At 34.1% G+C, this 24,894-nt stretch overlaps 1 protein-coding gene and 1 pseudogene across 1 annotated transcript; both read left to right on the top strand.

Moving 5' to 3' along the window:
• The first annotated feature begins 1,158 nt into the window (after positions 1-1,158).
• On the top strand, positions 1,159-13,524 carry LOC101430617 (olfactory receptor 5P76-like; annotated as a pseudogene).
• Positions 13,525-23,654: 10,130 nt separating this feature from the next.
• On the top strand, positions 23,655-24,599 carry LOC101430183 (olfactory receptor 5P76-like). The gene has a single exon (XM_004471457.2). The coding sequence runs from the start codon at positions 23,655-23,657 to the stop codon at positions 24,597-24,599; it is 945 nt and encodes a 314-aa protein (XP_004471514.2).
• Positions 24,600-24,894: the final 295 nt, after the last annotated feature.

Consider the following 24,894-nt stretch of genomic DNA (forward strand, 5'->3'; position numbering starts at 1 on the left):
ATGTTAGAAAATATTTATATCACCCTTATTTAAAGAAACTAATATGTTTTTGGGGTAAGTTTTACGTTTATTCTCTACTTTATTAGACTGAAATTGGGTAGCTTATTTGTAATAAACTCACCTGTAAGATTCCACTTTGCCTATTGTTATTTAATTTTCAAACTTGTTAATGGCATTCTACTACCTGTTAGCAGTGGTAAATTATTAATAATTACAATAGAAAAGTATAATTATTTGTAATAGATATTTGAATTAAACTTATTTACCTTTAATATTTAACTCATAGGAATATTACTGTTCTGACCTATTAATAAAAACTCAACAAATAAAAGCTGTACACATTCTCTAACACCTGGGAAAAAACACTGAATTGCTCCCTGTTTCAATAGTGCCCAAATTAAACAACTAGTGAATGCAGCAGAAACACAGGATGGGAATTCTAATGTTTTCTTTAACAAAGTGTATTATTTAGAGATATTGAGTTTCCTAAAACACTAAATAGTTTCCAGTGAAAGTGGTCCCTTGGAGATGGGGTTAGAATTTGTAAAGAATGGATCCCTGGATCATTGTTCTTCCTGATGAGCCATTTAACATAAACATATATAATTATTTCATAGCAACAAAATGAGTGAAATTACATTCTTTTAAGACATAACTCATTCTGATGTTTTATGGAAGTGCAGCTGTACAGTGTGCAGTGGTAAAATGGAGAAATTGGGCATATTTGTTATCAATTAAGGGGAAAGATCAAAGGAATTTGTCTTCGGCAATTGAAATAGGGTCCTGAATGCTGGACTCATGTTCAGGACCAGACTGTAGGCCCAGGCAGCTTTGGAATTTGACAGGGTACTGATGATGGGGAGAGAAAAGTCTAAATCAGGGTCTATGTGAGTGTCAGTGGGTACCAGCAGGCACGTAAGTCTTGAAAGGTGACCCAACAGCAGTAAGTGTGAAGAGCACACAATCTATACTCAAAATGGCCTGAACTTGTAACCTGAATCTGTTTTTATTCTTTTTCTTTAAAAAAATTTTTTTAGTGTTACATTAAAAATTATAAGAGGTTCCCATATATCCTCCACCCCCTCTCCCCACTCCTCCCACATCAACAACCGCCACTTCCACAGCGGCACACTCATTGCACTTGGTGCTGTGCGTAAAATGTTGAAGATAATGCTTGGGGGAAAATCAAGATGGTAAGATAAGATTTTCTAAAATGAGTTTAGTTAGATTAGCAAGATTTGAGACTGAGTCTCACTGGGTTGAAGATACCCGTTTCTACTGTTGTCCACCTACTCATATAAACACATGCCAGAAATCATCTCTCTAAGGCAGGTTGTATGAAAAAGAGTCTTACCTGGAAGTCATCCAAATCTATCTTCATTTTATAATTCTTTATCTACATAAATTACAAAGTACTTATTTTATAAAGTTTCCTAGATACATTATGTACCTGGCTTAAATAATTTTTATTTAAAATACATCTTTACTGGTAGTTCATTCCATATTTCCCCAAGGTACCTAATGGAGTGTCTTTCATATATCACTACAAAATGTTTAAAAAATGGGTACAAGTTGAATGAATAAATCTAAGATTATCTTTCTAAATCTGAGGTTTAGTATTACTTTAACTAATGTATCAATATTTAACTATGATATAATTTATTACATTATTTTCCAAATAATATAATAAGGAAAATGTACCACCAATGACTGAAAAACAAACCAAAATGTTTTATAATAATATGACTTCTTGGGACTTGACAGTATCCTTAAAGAGTAGTTTTGTTTATGTGAATTAAAAGCTCAATGTACATTTGAGAATGTGATAATTATCCGTGGTGCATTTGATTTCATATTTGAATCTCTACAGTCTTCAGAGACTTGTCACCAAGAAAAACAATAATTAATATCACTATATAATCACAACAATTGGATTTGTAGCTGAAAGTCGAATGAGGTCTTAATCCAAGAGGTAAGATTTTTACTTTTGTGAATTAATCTGTTTTAAAAATTTTTATTTACTATTTCAAAACACTTGACTCTAAGGTGTCTCTATCCACACACCACAGTGGAAAAATGGAGCAGATGCAATCCAGCAATCAGTTCTTAAGCAAGTTTATCTGAATTATTTTTTTCCATAGTGTGAGTCATGTGAGTAAATAGACATAATCAAGTTACTCAGGATTCCTTATTTATTTAACCCAAAGACAGAAGCTCATATTGTCTTTCAACACCACCTAAACACAGCACTCACCTATACTGTTAATAAATTCAAAGCTTTGTGATTCTCAAGGATTTACTGTTAGTAATGATACCTGCAAAAAGCTTACTTTGTATATGGATCTGAATCCTCTAGTTTCACAGGAAACAAGATACACCGGACAATGCTCTGACTATAAACACAGAAAGCTTGGAAATGATCAATAGAGCTGTCAGCTGGATGATCATGGGTGTTTCATAAGTTTTTATGGTATACTTGATTCAATTGTAATTATGCAAAAAAATAATATTATTTCATTGCACAATACTCTAATTAGAATACATTTTTATAGTAGAAAATTATTCACTTGTTGAATGAATTTATTTTAATTATGTTCTGAATATGAATCATGCTTTTTGCATAGTTTTTGTATGGATATTTCATAGCACTTGATAAAACAAAATTTTATTTTTAAATATTACAAAGTATTTAATACATTTACAATAGGGGACCTCATTGATAACTCCAATTTGAAATTCCTTTTGAAATTAGTGTCACTCATATTTCCTCTTTAAGATTATTAACAGACAATGTGAAATATTTAACCAAATAGGCACCTCCTTTCAATATTAGCTGCCTGAAAGTTTAAAAGCTAATCTGTTACCCACACATTGCCAAGTGTATCAGTCTTTAGGGTAAGGATTTAACTTTGTTTACACCAAGCTTACAAAACTATGGGCCACAGACTGTCCAGAGTTCATATTCCTACTCACCATTTGATATGCGACCTTGTGTAAGTTACTATATTTTGATTCATTTTCCTTATCTGTAAATATAATGAAAGTACTATTGAATGGAAAACAAGTTAGCACTGTTTATAAAATTTTAACCCTATGTTTATTATTTAATATGCACATAATAAATATCACCTATTACTCAAATCTTCATTACATAGTTCTCTCTCTCTCTCTATATATATATATTTTTTATTTAAAAACACCCAACATTTACTAACATACTATACCCACCAAGCAACAAGTCCCTCTTCTCCCCTCTCACCTTTCTGGTAACATCTATTCTACATTCTGTCTTCAAAATTACTTCAGATATTTCATAAAAGTGAAGTCATACACTATTTAGCATTAAGTATCCTGCTTATGTCACTCAGCATAATGTTTACAGGGTTCATGAATACTGCAGCACCTTAGATCTTCATTTCTTCTTATGGCTTAATAATATTACATTATTTGTAAGCACCATCTTTTATTTTGTATCTTTTTTTGTTAAAATCAACAGTTCTTTTCATTATGCACTTTAACTTAATTTTTAGTCTTTAACTCTGAAGTTACTTTAAATGACATTTTAAAAATGTAAAAATTAACAATGACATTATTTGAAGCAAATTTTATTTTTTTGATTAAAAATAATTTTAAAAATATAGATACATTCTTCAATGTTGTAAATATACACTAATATTTGAAAGATATCTTTATATTTACTTTCCTTATGTATAGTAAGGAAATTAAAACCATCAAATTCATAACTTCTTTAATATAATTTTTTTATCACAGGTTCTCTTTGATACCAGAAACATTGTCTCATGGATTCCCTGGTGGATGGGAACCACACTGCAGTGCCAAAATTCATTCTACTGGGCTTAACAGATGATCCAAAACTTCATCTCGTGCATCTACTTGGTGACCATATCTGGAAATTTCAACACAATCTTTCTTATCAGAGTCTCTTCTCAGCTCCAACACCCTATGTATTTACTTTCGAGTCACTTGGCTTTTGCTGACAGAGGCTCCTCCTCTTCTGTTACTCCCAGTATGCTTGTAAACTTTCTGGTGGATGAAAATACTGCCAGATGAAATCTTGGTCCATAGTTTTAGTCACTTTGAATTATTAACTGGCATTATCATTTTTTTTTTTTTTGGTTTAAAGATTGCAGTCTAACATCAAAGTTTAAATTTCTTCTCATTTAAATTTCAACTTTATAACATCAGCTGCCCTCCTTCTCTTGAATGCTAATTTGTGCCTAACTCAAATACAGAAATTTGTATTGGGAAGGGAGTCAAGAGTATATAGTCAAAGTCAACATCTCTAGGAAATCCTCATGTTAGTACTTCCTTGCCTTTACATTTTAGGTTGCCACTGTCTTCTCCAGTGCTAGCATTTCAGCATGGATAAGAGGCAAACTACAGCAAAGTCCATACTTGACTAAGGATCCAGCTATCTTCTTGATACTAGGCTTTTTCAGGCTTGAGCCAGACTCCAGTACCTATGTCCTTAATATTCCAGGTCTTACACATATTCTGAATGATTCTCAGATGCCCCTTTAATTGTCTTGTGGTTTGGGGTGGGGGTGCTTCTCTTTCTTACTTTGATTTTCCCAGAAGTCAGTGTCTGAGATAAGATTTTGGCTGCAGATAGTTTATTTGGGAGAAGATTCAAACAGAGGAGTAAGCATATAGGGAGGGTGACATAGACAAAGGTGAAAAGCTAAGACAAGGGGACTATGATCAAGGTCACTGCCATAGCAACGGTGGCCTGATTCCACTGGAAAATGTTAGAAGTACATAGACAGACCCATGTGATAGTAAGTGGAAAAATGTGCATGCACTGAATTGCAGCCATCACTGGTTGGGATTATCCCTGTGTGCCTAACTGCCCCCACATCTGGACTGTGATTTGGTGTGGACTGAGCAGGTTCTTCATGGCTTCTCAGAAGGTCTTGGTCTTCAGAGGACAAGGGCATTAAACTGTACACATTAGTTGTTATTGCTGGAAGTAGAAAACTGACAGTGTGAGATGGTACCAGCCACTATACATGCACCTACAATAGGAATTAAAGTGAGAATATGTGGTGTGGAACCAAAAACTATACCCCCCTATTCACAGCACTTCACACCATGTTCAAGAAAGGGAAAATATTGCCCCAGTAATTACTCTAGAATTAAATAATCCCGCAGAATATATTATATTTGCTTTTCCTCTATACAGTTCTAATACATGTTTGAAGTGCCTAAGAAGGTAAATGTTGGATCTGTGTTTGTTTTTGTATTTTTGAGGAGTGGTGTGGATTATATTACCCGGAGAAAGTTCTAATTTGGCATTCCACAGAGATGTTGTCTTAGATTGGATTCTCCAGAAGCAAACCCTGAGAGGACGATTTGTTTTAAAGTCATTTATTAAAGAGGGACTTTTAGGAGAAAACAATACAGAGTAGGGGAGTGCAGGGCAGTAAAAAGAAGAAAGCAAATAAAGGTATAATCTCAGGAAAATCCCTATTTCCCCAGTGAATATTTTCTCATAATAGTATATACATTTACTTATTTACATATTTTAAAAACAGAAAACAAACTTTGTATAATTTAGTACTAATTATGGAACACTGAGTCTGAAACAGATAACTAAAGTCAGGAAGAGAAGAGAATTGAAAAAATATCTTTATACTCGTCTTATCAAATGGAAGGATCACAAGGTTCTCTATAATTGAAGTAAAATTATTGAGCATGAAATGTTTATTACACAGAATTTTAAAGTTTAACAAAATAGAATCTCAAAAGGTAGTTGTATTGTCACTAGCTATTAGGGAAATGCAAATCTAAATGACAAGGAGATATCATCTCATACCACGTAGACTGGCCATATTACAAAAACCAGAAAACAATAAGTGCTGGAGAGGATGTGGAGAAATAGGAACACTCATTCACTGTTGGTGGGATGCTAACGCGGCAGCCTCTGTGGAAGACAACTTGACAGTTTCTCTAGAAGCCAAATACAGAAGTCATATGATCCAGCAATTCCTCTACTAGGAATATATCCAGAAAAAGTGAAAACTGTGAGACAAACAGGCATCTGCACACCAATGTTCATAGCGGTGCTATTCACAATTTTCAAAAAATGGAAATAACCCAAGTGTCCATCAACCAATGAATGGATAAACAAAATGTGCTATATATATACAATGGAATATTTCGCTGTAGTAAGAAGTGAAAATAGGGCACATATGATAACATGAAACAATTTTGAAGACACTATGCTAAGTGAAGTAGTAAGCCAGGCATAAAGGGACAAATATCACATGGTCTCATTAATATGAACTAAATTTGAAGGATAAGTGCATGGAACTAAAGCCTAGAGTATAGGTTATTAGAAGGGAGGAGCGCTGTGAAAGACTACTGATTAAGGTATGTAGAAGTTTTAAGTAACCTGACTGTAAATGTGTGGAAATAGGTAGAGTATACAGTAACATATTATAATATGTAGCAGCTGGTTTATAAAAAGAGTTGTCGCTGAAAAGGATAGTCTAGGGATGTAAATGTCAATTAAAAGAAAGAGAATAATCTAGGGACTGAATAACAGTGAATCCAGAGCTGGATGAGAATTGTGGTTGATGGTACCGAGACAAGACTGTCCTTCTGTGGGCTAGAGTAGATGTATGTCATTAGTGCAGGTGGTGGGAATGTGAAGAAGCATGGGAAAATACAATTGGTGTGACCTATGAACTGTGGTTAAAAGTAATACGGTAATATTCTTGTATAAATACCAAAGATGTACTGTGTTGATAATAGGGGAGTATGGAAGAAGTTTGCCAAATATACGCTAAGAAGCATAGTTGGTGGTAATAAGCTGATGATATTATCTCTAAATCTGTAACAAATGTTTCACCATAGTGTGGCGTGTTGGTGAGGGAGTGTTGTATGGGAATTCTACACAGGTGCATGATTCTTTTTTAAGTTCAAAAACAATGTGATACATATATATATATTTTAAAATAGAGTCAGTTTGTGGAAAATTCACCAAATGTAAGATAGAGATATTACTAGTAATATTTTGATGATGCTCTTGCATATTTTGTAAGAAATGTTTCACAAAAATGCAAGGTATTGGTGGAGGGGTGATGTATGAGTCCTATGTATGATGTTAGGCATGTTTATTTTGTAATTTCACAATCTTTACTATACACTTATTGTTTATATGTATAGTAATACACATGTATGAATGATAATACAATGAAATATTAAACAAAAATAAAAATTGGATGGGTTGGGGAAAAATATACCAAACATAGGATTTGGACACTAGGTAGTAATAATATTTTGATGATGTTCTTGTATAGTTTGTAACAAAAGTTTCACAACAGTGCAAGGTGTTGTGGAAGGATGATGTATGGGACACCTGTATGATGATGTACACATTTATTTTGTAAGTTCACAAATATTTCTATATACTTATTGTTTATGTATGTTCATGTATGAATGATAACTTCAATAAAATAGTAATTTTAAATGTAATTATACTGAAAGGACAGAAGGAGGGGAGGATGTGTGTTTGTTTATGGGAAAGGAAAGGGTGTGGAAAATGTCAACAGATGAATATATAAACATTCTGAAGAGATAATAATAGTATAAGCTGTGGAATTATATATTTTATATGACAAATTTTTAAATTCAGAATTGATTAAAATTGTTATAATCAGAGTCTCAATAATTACTAGAAACTAGAAATATTTTAAAGTTATCAAGTAATGGAAGAATTTAGATGACAATGAACTGATCTAGACATAACATCTTGTTATATAGATATGAACAAATATAAATGATAGAAAATATTTATCTCACCTTCAATTAAACTAATATGTTTTGGGAGTAAGGTTTATATTTATTCTCTATTTTATTAGACTAAAATTGAGTAGCTAATTTGTAATAAACTCACCTGTGAGTTTCCACTTTGTTTATTGTTATTTTACCTTCAAACTTGTTAATCGCATTCTACTACCTGTTAGCAGTGGTGAGTTATTAATATTTTCAATGGAAAGTTATAATTATGTGTAATAGATACTCGAATTAAACTTATTTATCTTTAATATTTAACTCATATTACTGTTTTGACCTATTAATAAAAATTCAGCAAATAAAAACTGTACATATATTCTAAGACCTAGGAAAAACCACTGAATTTCTCACTGTTTCAATTGTACTCAAATTAAATAACAATGAATACAGCAGAACCACAAGATGGAATTTTTTATTTTTTCTTTAATAAAGTATGTTATTTAGAGAAACTGGCGTTCCTAAAACATGAAATAATTTCCAGTCAAAGTGGTTCCTTGGAGACTGGGGCTAGGATTTGTAAAGAACAGATCAATGGAACATTGTTTTTCCTGATGAGCAATTTAACATAAGGGTATATAAAAATTTCATAGCAATAAAATGAGTAAAATCAAATTCTTTTAATACATAACTCACTCTGATGTTTTATGGAAGTGCAGCTGTACAGTATACAGTAGTAAAACGGAGAAATTGGACATATTTGATATCAGTTAAGGGGTAAGATCAACAGATGTCTTTAGCAATTGAAATAGGGTCCTGAGTACTGGCCTCATGTTCAGGACCAGACTGCAGGTGCAGCCAGCTTTGGAATTAGGCAGAGTATTGAGGGTGGAGAGAGAAAATTCTAAATCAGGGACTATGTGTGTGTGTCAGTGGGTACCAGTTGGCATTTAAGTCTTGAAAGGTGACCCAACAGCAGTAATTGGTGAAGAGCACACATTTTGCACTCAAAATGGTTCTATGGTCATGGCAGATGGGGTTCACTGCCATGTCAGTTGGCCCTTCTTTGGAGTTGGTGTTTCTCCATGATGGAGCTGGACTCAGATGGGATCTCTTTTCACAAGACTTTCATGCTACTTTACTGGAATTGTAGTTGGTGCTGGGGCTTAAGATATATCTATTAGCATGAATCCCTCTTATGGAGGGAGAAAAAAAAAAAAAAAGATATATCTAGGGGATTTGAATCTCTGGACTGACAGTATGATAGCCAGGCCCTGAGCCTCAACAGACTTAGCTCCTACACTCTGATTTATTGTACTTACCCCACTCAGCTAACATGGAGTTGAAGAATGTCAACCACCACACCATGGAGCCTAGAGTGCCTACAACTGAAAGCAGGAGGATTGCATCTAATATCCATGTGGAATCTAAGCCCCCTCTTGACATAGATGTGGAATGGACACAACCAAGCCAAGGTCCACAGGAAGGAGGAATACAGTAAGGATCAGAGTGGACTGAATAATATTCTATTCATGAACTATTGTGGTTAATAATCGAGAAAATGTGGCACTGATGTGGAAAAAGTGGCCATGGTGGCTGCTGGGTGCGGGGAATGGGAGGAAGAGAAGAGATGTGGAGGCATTCTCGGGACTTGGAGTCCTGGGTGGTGCCCCAGGGACAATTGCCGGATGTTGTATGTCCTCCCATGGCCCACTGGATGGAACGTGGGAAAGTGTGGGCTATGGTGTGGAACACGGGACATGGGTTGCAGCGATGCCCGGAGATGTAGTCACCAGACGCAATGGATGTGACATGATGATGGGGGAGAGTGTTATTGCGGGGGGAGTGGTAGGGTGAGGGTGGTAGGGGCAAATGGGGACCTCATATTTTTTTTAATGTAATATCTTTTAAAAAAATGAATAAATTGGGTAGAATTTGAAACAAAAAATAAAGATGCCATTAAAAAGAAAAAAGAAAAAAAAAAAAAGGACTGAATTTGTACCTGCATTTGTTTTCACCAGTTTAGTATCTCTGGACAAGCATGTTAAACTCCTAAATCCCAGACCTCTCATCTACAAAATGAGGGCAATAGAAATACTTATCTCACCACATTTCTGTCAGGAATAAATGAGATGCTGTGTGTAAAATGTTGAAAACAATGCTTGGGGAAAAATCAAGATGGTAAGATAAGATTTCCTAAAATAAGTTTAGTTAGATTAGCAAGGGTTTGAGACTGAGTCTCATTGGGATGAAGATACCCGTTTCTACTGTTGTCCACATACTCATATAACCACATGCCAGAAGTCATTTCTCTGAGGCAAGTTGTATGAAAAAAGAGTCTTACCTGGAAGTCATCCAAATCTATCTTCATTTTAAAATTCTTTATCTACGTAAATTACAAAGTACTTATTTTATAACGTTTCCTAGATACATTATGTTCCTGGCTTAAAAGATTTTTATTTAAAATACAACTTTACTGGTGGTTCACTCCATATTTTCCCAAGTTACCTAATGGGGTGTCTTTCATAAATCACTACAAAATGTTTAAAAATTGAATACATATTGAATGAATGAAGCTAAATTTATCTTTCTAAATCTGAAGTTTAGTCTCCCTTTATCTAATATATCAAAGTAGAATTAAAATCAATATTTACCTATGATATAATTTATTGCATTATTTTGCCAATAATATAATAATGAAAGTACTCCAACACCAAAACAAAAACAATCGAAAATGTGTATTAATAATCTGACTTCTTGGGAATTGACAGAATCCTTATAAACTAGTTGTCTTTGTGTGAATTAAAAGCTTAATATTCACTTGAGAATGTGATGATGATCCATGGTGCATTTGATTTCACATTTGGATCTCTACAGTCTTCAGAGACTTATCACCAAGAAAAACAATAATTAAATATAGCTATTTAACCACAATGATATTGGGTTTGTAACTGAAAGATGAATGAGTTCTTATTCCAAGAGGTAAGATTTGGGTTTTTGTGAATTAATCTCTTGTAACAATTCTTATTTATCATTTCAAACCCTTGACTCTGAGGTTGTCTCTTTAGCTGCAAGCCATAGTGGGGAAACAGCAGATGAAATCCAGTAATCAGTTTTTAAGCAAGTTTATGTGAATTATTCTATTTCCATAATGAGAGTCATGTGAATAAACAGGCATTATGAATTTACCCAGAAAGCCTTGTTTATTTATCCCAAAGACAGGAGCTCACATTGTCTTTCAACACTATCTATAACTTAGCACTCAATTATAATATTAATAAATTAAAAGCTTTGTGATTCTTAAGGATTTGCTGTTAGTAATGATATCGGTAAAAAGCCTATTTTTTATGGGTCTGAATCCTCCAGCTTCACAGGAAACAAGTTATGCAGGGCAACAACATACTGATTTTAAAGACAAAAAGCTTGGAGGTGGTCAACACAGCCATCAGCTGGGTGATCATGGGTGAATTTCCTAAATTTTCAGGCTACATTTTATTCAATTATAATTATTTTAAAATATTATTTCATTTCACAATATTCAAATTAAAATATATTTTATAGTGTAAAATAATTTGAATTGTTTGGATAAATTTATTTTAATTATGTCCTCAATATGGTTCAGGCTTTTTGCATATTTTTTGCATGTATATTTCATAATATTTGATAAAACAATATTTTTATTATAAATATTAAATAGTATTTAATATATATACCGGAGGGGACCTCATTGATAGCTCCAATGTGAAATTCCTTTTGAAATAAGTATCAAAACAATCATATTTCCCCTTTTAAATAATGGTCTTAATAAACAGACATTGTGGACTATGTAACAAAATAGGTACCTCAGTAAATATTAGCTGCCTGAAAGCTTAAATGCTAATCTGTCACCCACCCATTGCCAAATGTATTGATCTTTCCTATATGGATTTGACTTAGTCTATACCAGAATTACTAAACTAGGGGCCACAGTCAGATTGTCCAGAGTTCGTATTCTTAATCACCATTAGATGTGAAACCTTGTGCAAGTTACTACCTCTTTCAGATTCAGTTTGCTCATCTATAAAATAATGATGAAAAAATAATAATAATGGAAAACATGTAAGCACTATACATAAAATTTTAACCCTATGGTTTAATATACACATAATAAATATCACCTACTACTCAAATCTTTATTTAGAACATGGACAAACATTTAGAACAAATCTTCATTTAAAAACACCCAATGTTTACTAACACACTGTACTCACCAAACAACAAACCCCTTTTCTCCCTTCTCAGCCTCCTCTGGTAACTTCTATTCTATGTCTGCCTATAAATTTGCTATTCTAGACATTTCATATAAGTGAAATCATGCATTATTTATCATTAAATCGCCTTCCTATTTCACTCAGCATGTTTCCAAGGTTCATGCATGTTTCAGTGTCTTAGAACTTCCTTTTGATGGCTTAATAATATTACAGTATCTGTATATACCATATTTGATTTTGTTTCTTTTTATTAAACTAAACAGTTCTTTTCATTATGTACTTTGACTTTATTTTTTATTTTTTAACTCTAAAGTCACCTTACATGTATTTTGAAAAAAAACGTAAATATGACAGTGACATGATTTGATGTGAATTTTGTTTTTTGGTTAACAACAATTTTTAAAATATAAATAAACACATCGGTGTTGTAAATATGTATTAATGCTTGAATAACATCCTTATTGATAATTAATTCCCTTGTGTATAGCAAGAAAAATGAAACCATCAAGTTCATAACTTCTTTATATCATTTTTCTCATCACAGGTTCTCTTTGATACCAGCATCACTGTCATGGATTCCCTGGTGGATGGGAACCACACTATAGTGACAGGATTCATTCTACTGGGCTTAACAGATGATCCAAAACTTCAGGCCATCCTCTTCGTGGTCATCCTGGGCATCTACCTGGTGACCACATCTGGAAATCTCAGCACAATCATTCTTACCAGAGTCTCTTCTTAGTTCCATCATCCTATGAATTTACTCCCGAGTCACTCGGCTTTTGCTGACATAGGCTCTTTATCTTCTGAAACTCCCAATATGTTTGCAAACTTCCTAGTGGATAGCAATACAATCTCCTATTTTGGATGTGCCATCCAGCTTGGATCAGCCGTCTTCTTTGGGACAGCTGAGTGCTTCCTTCTGGCTGCTATGGCCTATGATCGCTTCGTGGCAATCTGCAACCCACTGCTTTATTCAACAAAACTGTCCACACAGGTCCTTGACCAGTTACTTTCTGTGGATTACATAGGTGGTTTTCTCAATGCTTCCTCCTTTACTCTTTCCTTCTTTTCTTAATTTTTCTGTGGACCAAATCGAGTCAATCACTTTTTCTGTGATTTTGCTCCTTTAGTTAAACTATCCTGTTCTGACATTAGCATTCCTGCAGTTGTTCTCTCATTTTCTTCTGGGTCCATCATTGTGGTCACAGTGTTTGTCATAGCCGTATCCTACATCTATATACTCATCACCATCCTGAGTATGTGCTTCTCTGAGGGACGCCACAAGGCCTTCTCCACCTGCACCTCCCACCTCACTGCGGTCACTCTGTACTTTGGGACCATTACATTCATTTATGTGATGCCCAAGTCCAGCTACTCAACTGACCAGAACAAGGTGGTGTCTGTGTTCTACATGGTGGTGATCCCCATGCTGAACCCTCTCATCTACAGTCTCAGGAATAAGGAGATTAAGGGAGCTCTGAAGAGAGAGCTTCATAGAAAATTATTGCTTTGATATTTTAATATTTAATGACTTTTATTTTAGTGGGTTTGATGTAATAATATAATATAAATAAAATCTAAGAAGAGTGTGTACCTGTGGTGAAAATCCTGTTGTAATCATTTGCTACTGTGGAGCTGTTATAAATGGGGGGGGGTAGATTTTCCGGTATCAAACATTAAATCAGAACATGACTGCAAATTACCATTAATGAAGTGAAATGAAACACAGATTGGTTCACATAAAAAATACTTAATCAGCTGACTTTATGTTGTATTTGTGGGTTTTTTTCAGAATTAGTTCTTTGTTTTAAGTTATGTTATGGTACTTCCACAACTTCAAGAATGTATACAGTTTCAACAGCAGCTCATCCTGTCATGAACCTGAAAACTATAGTTTTGTCTATGCATGTTCAGAGGGGAAATGATAAAGTGCAGCAGAAGATAAAATTGCTGGAAACCTATGATTGCAGAAAATCATTTGTTGGTCATGGTCCCCAAAATGCTGGCTGGTGTCCCTGTCCCCTTTACCTGGTCTCAGATATAAGAGTCCCAAGAGATGTAAAGTAGGAGAGCCCTTGTCTAGCCTGTGAATTCCTCAGTCAGGTCAAAGAGGTTGGATTCCCATATGAGAATGAGTAGGTTTCATGAACTAATTGCAGAATGAGTGAACCAAAAACCAAAATATTTCCCTAAGGAGAATTCAGGTGAGACAGTGAAGAGCAAGCTCCTGGGGTGACTTGTTCATGGACAGGCCACATCCTGCTCAGAAGTTCCAAGGGACTGGAATGTCTCTCCCCTAAAATCATGATTTACCTTAGAGAGGCTTTATCAACTATGATAAACACATAAAATTTTCCCTGTGCTCTCTTAGTGTTTCATATGCAATCAAAAACATATGGCATTAATCATTGCATTCTTTCATTATGTTTCTTTCATTAATTAAAAATTATATTTGGTATAATCATGTAGTTGTTCAATCATCACTTCAAACATCATTAGGGCATTTTAATTATTTAACAATAATAATAAACAACAGACAAAAAACAAAATCACAATTGTGTGATTATATCATTGATTGCACACTTTGGATGAACTGTATGCTTTATTATTATGTATCAATAAAATTAATTTGTTTAAAAAAAGTTACATGGATTATCTCTGGCTCTCCATGCACTTTCCAAGGAATTGGAAATATAAGCAAACCATAGAGCTGTCTGTCCTATGGAATTTATCTTCTAGCATAGGAGAAGATAATAAAACTAAAAAGTCAACAATACAGATATTAGAACATGAAGTGTGCCATGAATAAAGAGAATGTGGGATAGAATTAGGGAGATTGATGTATCAGTCACAGAGAGGGGTCAGTGTGGACCTCAATAGGAAAATTATACCTGAACAAAGTATTGTAGGAAGTAAGGACACTGCATATTAAATATAGTATCATATGTGTATAATTGCGTAAATCTAATCTTCCACTTAAATGTGTATATTTTGCTTAGACACATTATTCTAGCTGTGAAAGTCTTGGTATTTTTAGTCAACTACTTTTGAGACAACTATACATAGATTTTTAAAATGTAAAGTGCACCTTAAATCACAGCAGGTCTTACAGGGTAATAAAGAATTGTAGCACCAGACTCTGAAACCTAAAGAAATGAACTCAGCACTCAGAAATGCTTTACATTTTAGAAAATGTGACAAGTCAGAATCAATAGTTACAAAATTTGGATGCAGATTTAGTGTTCTTTTGGGCGAGGGAGCCGATGTCAAAGACTAGAGCAGGTCCAGATGAGCTGTGTGAATAATGTATCTCATGTATGCTCTCATGTTAAGAGGAAATATAAAATAATAAAGCACTTGTACTGGCTTAAATCCCTGGAAGTCTACATATCTCAAGACTTTAACTTGCCTTTTTATGGTCGAGGACAGAGGGTGCCTCTGGGTATTTAAATAAACAAACACATATCTTGTCTAGAGGTTCTTCATCCCAAGTCTTTTTTTGTATTTACCAGTATTTATTCAGGTAGAATAAACATCACACAGTGAAAAATAATGACATTGCAAAGGAAAACAAAACACCAAATATGGGAACAGTACAAACATCATTCAACAGAAATAGCATCACAAAGATTTAAGATGTGGGAATTAACAGACAAATTGCATTTCTATACTTAAAGAAATAAAAGACATGAAAATAAATAAAATTATAAAAAACTAACATTAATAACTCAAAAGTTAGGTAAAACAAAAATAATAATAATGCCTAAACTGAAAATTCACCATGCCAGTAGAGTTGCTCCATGCATTTCTCTTTTGTGGGAAATGGTTTTTCACAAAGCCATCTAAGAACTAATCTTTGGATCAGTGCCAAGTTATAGCACATGCAGAGGAATCATTTTAGCTGGGAAGCCTCCATTCCCTAACAGGAAGCAATGTATCTTATAAGAATGTCATGCACAGTTTCAGGGTCCTTTTAAAAGATGTTTCCAGTTATGAAATTTGTAGCATTCAGGAAAGCATAAAGCTGTTGCCAGGAATTTATACTTATATTTTTGGTTTTCCAATATTTTATAAATGACTATTTTTATTATAAGCAAATTGCATGGTACCACCTTAAATTATACTTTTCCTAGGGTTTCAGGAAAATAGAGTTAAAGAATTAACCCTAGACAAATTTGTCCTTTAGAATAGTCTAAAGGATTCTTTACCACAAAGGAGATATACATGTTATCAGGCACCTTAAATGCTATGCTGCTTCTACGTAGAATTCTGAAAGAACACATTACTTTAGAAATCTAGTTATACTACAACATAGGCAGAAAATAATGACACAAGATGTTGTGGGAAGAGTCCTCATACCCTGTGTCTCATGTGCACATTAGACATTATGTTGATATTATGAAATTATGAAACACCTTCAACTGTCATAAACGAGATACCAGCATGGTATTCTGCAATCTCTAATTTATCTTTTGCAAATTTCAAGTCTTTTGGCAAAATTTATTAGTAGTGAGTCTAGGCTGAAGACGTAATTTTTAACATGATTATAAATTCTTGTATATTCCCCTTTGAACTTGATTTTTTTTTTTTTAAGTGATACTGGGGATGGAATCTAGGACCTTATACATGGGAAAGCAGGCATTCAAACACTGAGCTATAGCCACTTCTGAATGAGAGGTTTTTTTTTTTTTCTTGTTTGTTTGCTTGTTTATTTGTTTTTAGGAAATACCAGGGATCAAAACTGGAAGCTTATACATGGGAAGGAGGCACTCAACCACTTGAGCTACATCTTCTCCCCTTGATGTCTTTTACAATTGTTTCTCATTTTTATATCAAGTTTATCTCACACTATTGTCTTATTACTTGAAAAAATTTAACAGCTATGGGGAAGTTGAAAATAAACTCTCAGCTAAAATAAAATCAATAAAATTGATTTTTCATAAAGCATTTTAACACAATTCCCTGAAAACAGATTATATTTTAAAAGAAAGCAATTCTTGGTGGCTGTGGCCTCTGACCTGGCTCCCCCATCCCTTCTGTCAGCCCTATTAGAACCTCTAGCCCATGGCCCTGTCTTGATCATTGTAGATTTATGATAAGTCTTGAAATCATGCACTGGGAATCTCCCAACTTTGTTCTTCCTTTCCAAAATTGCTTTCACTGTTCCATAGATTGTATATAAACATACATTTTAGAACCAGATTTTTAAAAGGTCCTATTAGAATTTAATCCAAATTGTACTGAATAATATATCAAATTTTGGAGAATCAATGTATCGTCTTCCAACCCATGAGAATTAAATTTCTCTGTACTGATTTAGTTTTCTTTAATTCTTCTCAGTAAAGTTTTGTAATTTTTAATCAGGTCTTGAAGAACTTTTCATAAATTAAATCCTAAATATTTCATAAGTTTTTACAAGTTGCAAATGTATGTTTTCTGTTTACATATTGTCTTGTTTACTGCTGGGATATAAATATGAAGTTGGTTTTTGTACATTAACCTTGCATCCAGGATCCTTACTAAATTGTTTCCAGTATATGCTTCATAGATCTCTTAAAGATTTCTAAAATGAAAAAGTAGGTTACCTTCAAATGGAGGCAGTTTTTCTTCTTCCTACTTCATCTTTATGTTTTTATTGCTTTGCGGTGCCTCATTTCAATATTAGAGACATCCAGCAAAATTGAATAAAGTGGCTAGAAGGGCTTCTTTGCCTTTTCATAAAAGTAGAGGGAATCATTCAATATATCAAAATTTAATTTTAATGTTTAATGATAAAGCTTTCTCAAAGATGCTCTTTTTTTAGTTGTGTTCATTTTCTCTACCCTCTCCTTCCTTTTTTTCAGATTATATCAATGTTTTTTACTTTTAGTCCAATTTATCCTTTAACAAAATGCATCAACTCTGAAATTATTTCTTTATGGTTCCTCTCAAGATTACAGTACATGTCACCCAATTTTCATGGCAACTAATATTAAGATTAATATTTTATCAATGTATACATAGGGTCCCTGGAACTTTATTAGTTTATTTTCACTTCCCACCTTAATGCAGTCATTGTCATAGGTATTACATGTATATAAAACACATTAAAAGACAGCGTTATAAATTTTGCTATGGTGCATCATCATATATCCTGTCACATTGCTAAAGTTATTTATTAGTCCTAGTAGTATTATCATGGATTTTACAGGATTTTCTAAGTTAGGATCATATCATCAATTAATAATGAAAGTTATATTTCCTCCTTTCATATTTGGGTGGCTTTTATTCCTCTGTCTTGCCAAATTTTATTTTTCATAATATCTTTATTTGGCTTTGGATTAGAGTGATATTGGCTTCATAAAATTAGTTTGGTAGTATTCCCTCCTGTTCAGTTTTTTTTTTTTTTGGATAATCTGAGTAAGATTGGCATTATAACTTCTTTGAAAGATTGCTAGAATTTATCTGTGAAACCATCTGGTTCTGGGCTTTTCATTTTGATGCCTGTTTCAATTTCTTTGCATGTGATTGGCTTTTTGAGGTCTTCTATTTCTTTTGGGTCTATGTAGATCATTCATGTGTTTCTAGGAATTTGTCTGTTTCACCAATGTTTTCTAGTTTATTGGCATACAGTTGTTCATGGTAACTTCTTCTGATTTCTTTTATTTCTGAATGGTCAGTGGGAATTTCCCCTTTTCTTTTTTAAGATCGGAGAAAGTGCTTTGTATAATATCAATCTTCTTAAATTTATTGAGATCTGATACATGACCCAATATATGGTCTAACCTTGGAGAAAGACCAATGAGCTCTCGAGAAGAATATATATCCATCAGTTTGGAGTGTATGGTTTTCTAAATGTCTGTTAGGTCTAATTCATTTATCATATAATGCAAGTACTCTGTTTCCTTATTTATCCTCTGCCCAGATATTCTATCCAATTCTAAGAGTGATGTTTTGAAGTCTCCAACAATTATTGTAGAAATGTTTATTCTCCCAGTGGTAAATAGGATCACTTGAACATTTACTTTTAATTAAGGTGTGGCTCAACTCAATGAGGTTGGGGCTTAATCTGGGTTACTGGAATTCTTTATAAACAGGAGAAATCCAGACATATTGATGCAAAAACATAAGGAGAAGCCAGAAGCAGAAGCTCAGCAAGAATTTGGGAGAGAAAGAGAGGATATCGTATCTGAGAGGAAATTCAAAGAATCCCTAGGATTGCTGACGAGCCAGTCCCAAAATGCCACAGTCTTTGGGGAGAAAGTAAGCCTGGCCAATATCTAGCTTGTGGACTTCCTCTAACCCCAAACCGTGAGCCAATACAAACCTGTTATTTAAGCCAATCCATTATGTGGTATTTGTGGTTGCAACTCAGAAAAACAGACAATTTCATTTCTTGTTTTCTTCATTTATTCCCGCAAATCAGAGTTTATCGTTCTTCCTTTAATATCCTGCTGCTTCAATCAGCTGAGCAAATCACAATTCACCTTAAGAAGTGTTTAGTGTTCACTTATTTTTTAGAGCAAAATATTGGCCATGAAGCTCTTTGAGACATAATGTACAGCTCACAAAACCTCCTGAAATCAGTACTGCTGTATACTTAGACTTACGCCCAAAATATACCGTCACAGTTCTTGAAGGTGGTAAAACCCTTCTTTCCCAGAAGATATTACATAGCTTTTCATTGACTAATTCAATGGAAAGCAAAACAAGAATTTTGTTCCAGAGATGACAAAAGAAGATGCTGACTTTATCTTCTCTTATGAGAATCACCTGAATAAGGATATATTGCCTGTCACTTATACAACAAAATTTGGAATTAATCATTTTCCAAATTTATTTATATGTAAATATTTGATTGAGAATCTCACCAAAATAAGCCTATGTACCAAAGTATAATTTTCATTATATGCAATTATCAACACCATAAATAAAAATAAATTATGCTATTATGATTAGAAAACATAACAATTTTTGGAAAAAAATTCAGTACTATATTGGTAAAAGATGACATTAATTCTTTCCACTGCTCTCATTTCAGTGATTTTCTATCAAATTATGGGTGTAACCCAGAGCTTCCGGGCTACTATCAATAATTAGCATTCATATCAGGTATTTAAAATCCATACCACACTAAAATCAAATCTTAAATCCATTCAACTTTTAAAATCTCCTCTCAACTCCCCTTGCTCAGTGCCCAATTTCCATCTGATTCAGGCTCATGCTCCAAAAGAAGGGAAAGCAGTGGTGTATGCTTAGCATTTCCAGGAGTTCCTCATCTTCGTATTAGCTTGCCTTATTCTCCTAAACTGCTTTGGGCGCCTCTTGCACTACAGTAGTAGAAGGGACAAAAAGTAAGCATCGAGGAAGACTGTACTTGACTAGAGATCTAGTCACCTTCTCAGTGTTAGGCCCTTTCAGGTGTTAAAGAGACCCCAGTCTCTGTGTCATTCATACTCTAAGATTTACACAACAAATTCTGAAGGTTTTTCAGATATCTTTATTGTCTTGTAATTGGCAGTAATTAGTTTAGTTTGAGTTTCCCAGAGAACAGAGGTTGAAACAATGATTTGGTTGCACGTAGTTCATTTGGGAGATGATGCCAAGAATAAGGGGTGAAGAAGGAGAGAGGGTGAGACAGATAAGGAGGAAAAGGCAGTACAAGTGGTGTGTGAAATAGGTCATTGGGAGAATATCAGAGGCTTGATTCTACTGGGACACGTGGGAAGCACAAAGATTGACTTCCAAAATTGTTCTCATGAAGGACAGGAGAAGGATATTTATATTAAAATTTTTTATTTAAAATTTAACTTTACATCAAGTTCCACCTTATATTCCCCAAGGTACCTAAAGATGTAGCTTATAGACATCAATACAAAATACATATCGATGAACATATATTGCATGGGTAAAGGTAAGGAGACTTTTGCCTGAAGTTTAGTACTAAGCATTCTGTAATTAGAAATTTCAAAGAAAATGGGAACTTGTATTTAGCTATAATGTAATTTGTTATAGTATACTTCCTAAAAATTATTAGATGAAAATTATAGAACTATGCACTAACACCAAGATAGAAATAAAAGTATAAATTTACCACTTGAGACTTGACAAAATCCTTAAAAACTAGTCATGTTTGTGAGACTTGAATTACTAAATATTCACTCGAAAATGTGATAATTATCCATGGTGCTTTTGATTTCACATTATAATCTCTAGAGTCTTCAAAGATTTGTCCTCAAAGACAAACAATAAATGGAGATGTCATAAAATCTCATTGATTTTGGATTTATTATTAAAGATGACTAGTTTTTATTACAAGGGGTAAGATTCTGGCTACAAAAGCCAGAATGATATGATAATGATATACTGTTTTTTTCATTTATTATTTGACATCACTTTACTCTCTCAGGGTGGCTCTGTATTCACAAGCTATAGAACAGGGACGATGCCGGTCAACAATCAGCTGGTAAGCACTTGGGTTGACTTACACTGTTTCCACAATCTGTCATGTGAATAAAAAGACATAATCCAAGTTACCAGAATTCCTTGTTTACCTATTCATTACATGACACACTCATATGTTCTTTCAACACTGTGTAAACTTTCATTGACTCTAACATGTAAGAAGATTATTAAACAAATTCTTCCCCTAAGATATTTCTACCCCAATGGCCTCTGCTTCAGGGTTAAGCGAAGTTTAGCAAGCAATGTTAATTATGTCTTACAAGCTCTGGGGATGGAGCTGCCCCAGAGACCCATGTGATGTGATGCCTACAAAGAGCACTCAATTACAATGCTAATAAGAGTTGCAGCATCTGCTCTCTGGTTCTTTGGACTTACCCAGGCCAGCTAACAGGGAAGTGAGGGTGGTCAAACATGACATGAGGGAACCTAGAGAGTATACAACAGCAAGCAGGAGATTCCCAACCATCTGCCTTGTGGGATCTAAACCCCTCTCAGTTTAGAAGTAGAGTGGACATCGCCATCCCAGGGTCCTCACGATGGAGGGATAAAATATGGATTAGAGTGGACTTACTGGTATTCTATATAGAAATATTGTGACTCTAGCAATGGAAGAAAGTATGTCATTGATGTGGGTACAGTGGCCATGGTAGTTGCTGAGGGTGGGGAGAGGGAAGAAGAGGTGTGATATGGGGGCATTTTCTGGACTTGGTGTTGTCCTGAATGATATTACAGGGACAGATGCAGGACACTATATATCCTTCCGTAACCCACTGAATGGACTGGGAGAGAGTATAAACTACAATGTGAACTAAAATCCATGCTGTCTAGCAGTACTCCAAAATGTATTCATCATATGCAATGAATGCACCACACAGATGAAAGATGTTGTTGGTGTGGGAGGAGTGGGGTGGAGGAATGGGGATATATGGGAATCTCTTATATTTTTACAGTAACGTTTTGTGTGATCTATGTATCTTTTTAAAAAAGACAAATAAACAAGGTCACTAGCTTTGAGATGCTTGAGATTTATTGTTAGTCCATATCTTTGTGGAAATATTTGCTTCTTTTATGGGTCTGAAAACTCTTAATTCAGGGACAACAAGACCACTTGAACAAACTCAGAACATAAAGCCTGAAAATGTGGAATGAGGGATACTTGTCCACCAGCTGGGTGATCCTGAGCACATTTCTTAATGTTTTAGGCTACACTTTATTTATTCAGCTGTGCTTTATGTTAAAAATAATATTATTCCATTCTCTAATACTCCAATTAGAAGCCCTGATACAAAGAAAAGTATTTGTTTTATTTGAATAAATTTATTTTAATTACATATTGAATATCAAAAATTGTTTGCATAATGATTACGTTGATATTTTATTCTACTTTATAAAAGTTAAATATGTTAAAAATATAAATACTGAAAAATAGTCAATAAATTTATGATAGGTAGCCACATGTATAATCTTATCTGAAGTTCTTTTATGGCTTAGTATCAATAATAGCTGTATTGCCTCTTTTTAAAAAATGGCCTCCTTTAACTGATACATATTGTGAAATATATAATCTTTAAGCATTTCTTTTACAGTAAATGCCAGAAAACAGAAATATTAATCTGCTATGTACTCCGTGTCAAGTATATTGACCTTTCTGGTAAGTATTACTGAACTTTATATTTACTAAAGAAATGGTTTGTAGTCAGGCTGCCCAAAGTTCATATTCTTATTCACAACTTGCTGTGTGACCTTGTGCAAGTTATATAATCTCTTTCAGACTCAGTTTCCTACTTTTAAAATAATATTAAAAGAATTCAACTTTATTAAATGGAAAAAAGTACGATATATATAAAAATTTTAGCCCTATGTTTATCATTTAGTAACTACATAAAAATGTTAAGTCTTCATTATATAACCACATATGTAATATACATATTAATTTTATTCTTTGCTTCTGAAGGACTTTAAATACATTTTTGAGAAAATATTATATGAAAAGGAAAAGAACATTATTCACAGGAACTTATCTGGTGTTTTGTTAAAAAAATTTTGAAAATAGAGATACTTTCACCATTACTTAATGCACTAATGGCTTATTAATAAAGACTCCCCTTTTATATATTAAAATATGAAACCATCAAATTCATAACATCTTTTACATCATGTTTTTTATCACAGGTTTTCTTTGATACCAGCGTCTCTGTCATGGAATCCCTGGCAGATGGGAACCACACTACAGTGACAGGATTCATTCTACTGGGTTTAACAGATGATCCAAAACTTCAGGTTATCCTCTTCCTGGTCATCCTATGTATCTACCTGGTGACTATATCTGGAAATCTCAGCACAATCATTCTTATCAGAATCTCTTCTCAGCTCCATCATCCTATGTATTTATTCCTGAGTCACTTGGCTTTTGCTGACATAGGCTATTCATCTTCTGTCACTCCCAATGTGCTTCTTAACTTCCTGGTGGATGAAAATACCATCTCCTATTTTGGATGTGCCATCCAGCTTGGAACAGCCGTCTTCTTTGGGACAGCTGAGTGCTTCCTTCTGGCTGCTATGGCCTATGACCGCTTTGTGGCAATCTGCAACCCACTGCTTTATTCAACAAAAATGTCCACACAGGTCTGTGTCCAGTTACTCTCTGTGGCTTACATAGGCGGTTTTCTTGATGCTTCTTTCTTTACTCTTTCCTTCTTTTCTTTATTTTTCTGTGGACCAAATCGGGTCAATCACTTTTTCTGTGATTTTGCCCCTTTAATTAAACTTTCCTGTTCTGATATTAGTATCTCTGCTATTGTTCCGTCATTTTCTGCTGGGTTTGTTACTGTGGGCACAGCTATTCTAATCGTCATCTCCTATGTCTACATCCTCGATACCATCTTGAAGATGTACTCCTCTGAGGGACGCCACAAGGCCTTCTCCACCTGCACCTCCCACCTCACTGCGGTCACTCTGTTCTATGGGACCATTACATTCATTCATGTGATGCCCAAGTCCAGCTACTCAACTGACCAGAACAAGGTGGTGTCTGTGTTCTACATGGTGGTGATCCCCATGCTGAACCCTCTCATCTACAGTCTCAGGAATAATGAGATTAAGGGAGCTCTGAAGAGAGAACTTGGAAGGAAAATATTTTTTTAATGGAACTTTTAATTTTGTTGTGTTGCTGTAATAACGTAGTGTAAATATAAGAAAGGAAAATTCAGGACCTGTGATTAAAAACATCTGTATATCGTTATCCAGTGTTGAACTACTAATAAATTTAAGGGTGAATTTTCTAATATTAAATAATAAATCAGAAGTTGACAGTGAATTACCTTAATGAAATGGAATGAAAATTTTAATCCAGACCAGAAATTGCTTCACATGAAAAAATACTTAACCTATTGAAAATCCCTTTAAAGTTTATATTTAGATATTTTTGAAAAGCAGTTCT

The sequence above is a fragment of the Dasypus novemcinctus genome, chromosome 10, assembly GCF_030445035.2.
Source record: "Dasypus novemcinctus isolate mDasNov1 chromosome 10, mDasNov1.1.hap2, whole genome shotgun sequence".
In the NCBI taxonomy this organism is placed as follows: Eukaryota; Metazoa; Chordata; class Mammalia; order Cingulata; family Dasypodidae; genus Dasypus; species Dasypus novemcinctus.

Bases quoted from the DNA above. Each gene is read 5' to 3' on its own strand.
- LOC101430183 (XM_004471457.2), top strand. From the start codon at position 23,655: ATGGAATCCCTGGCAGATGGGAACCACACTACAGTGACAGGATTCATT.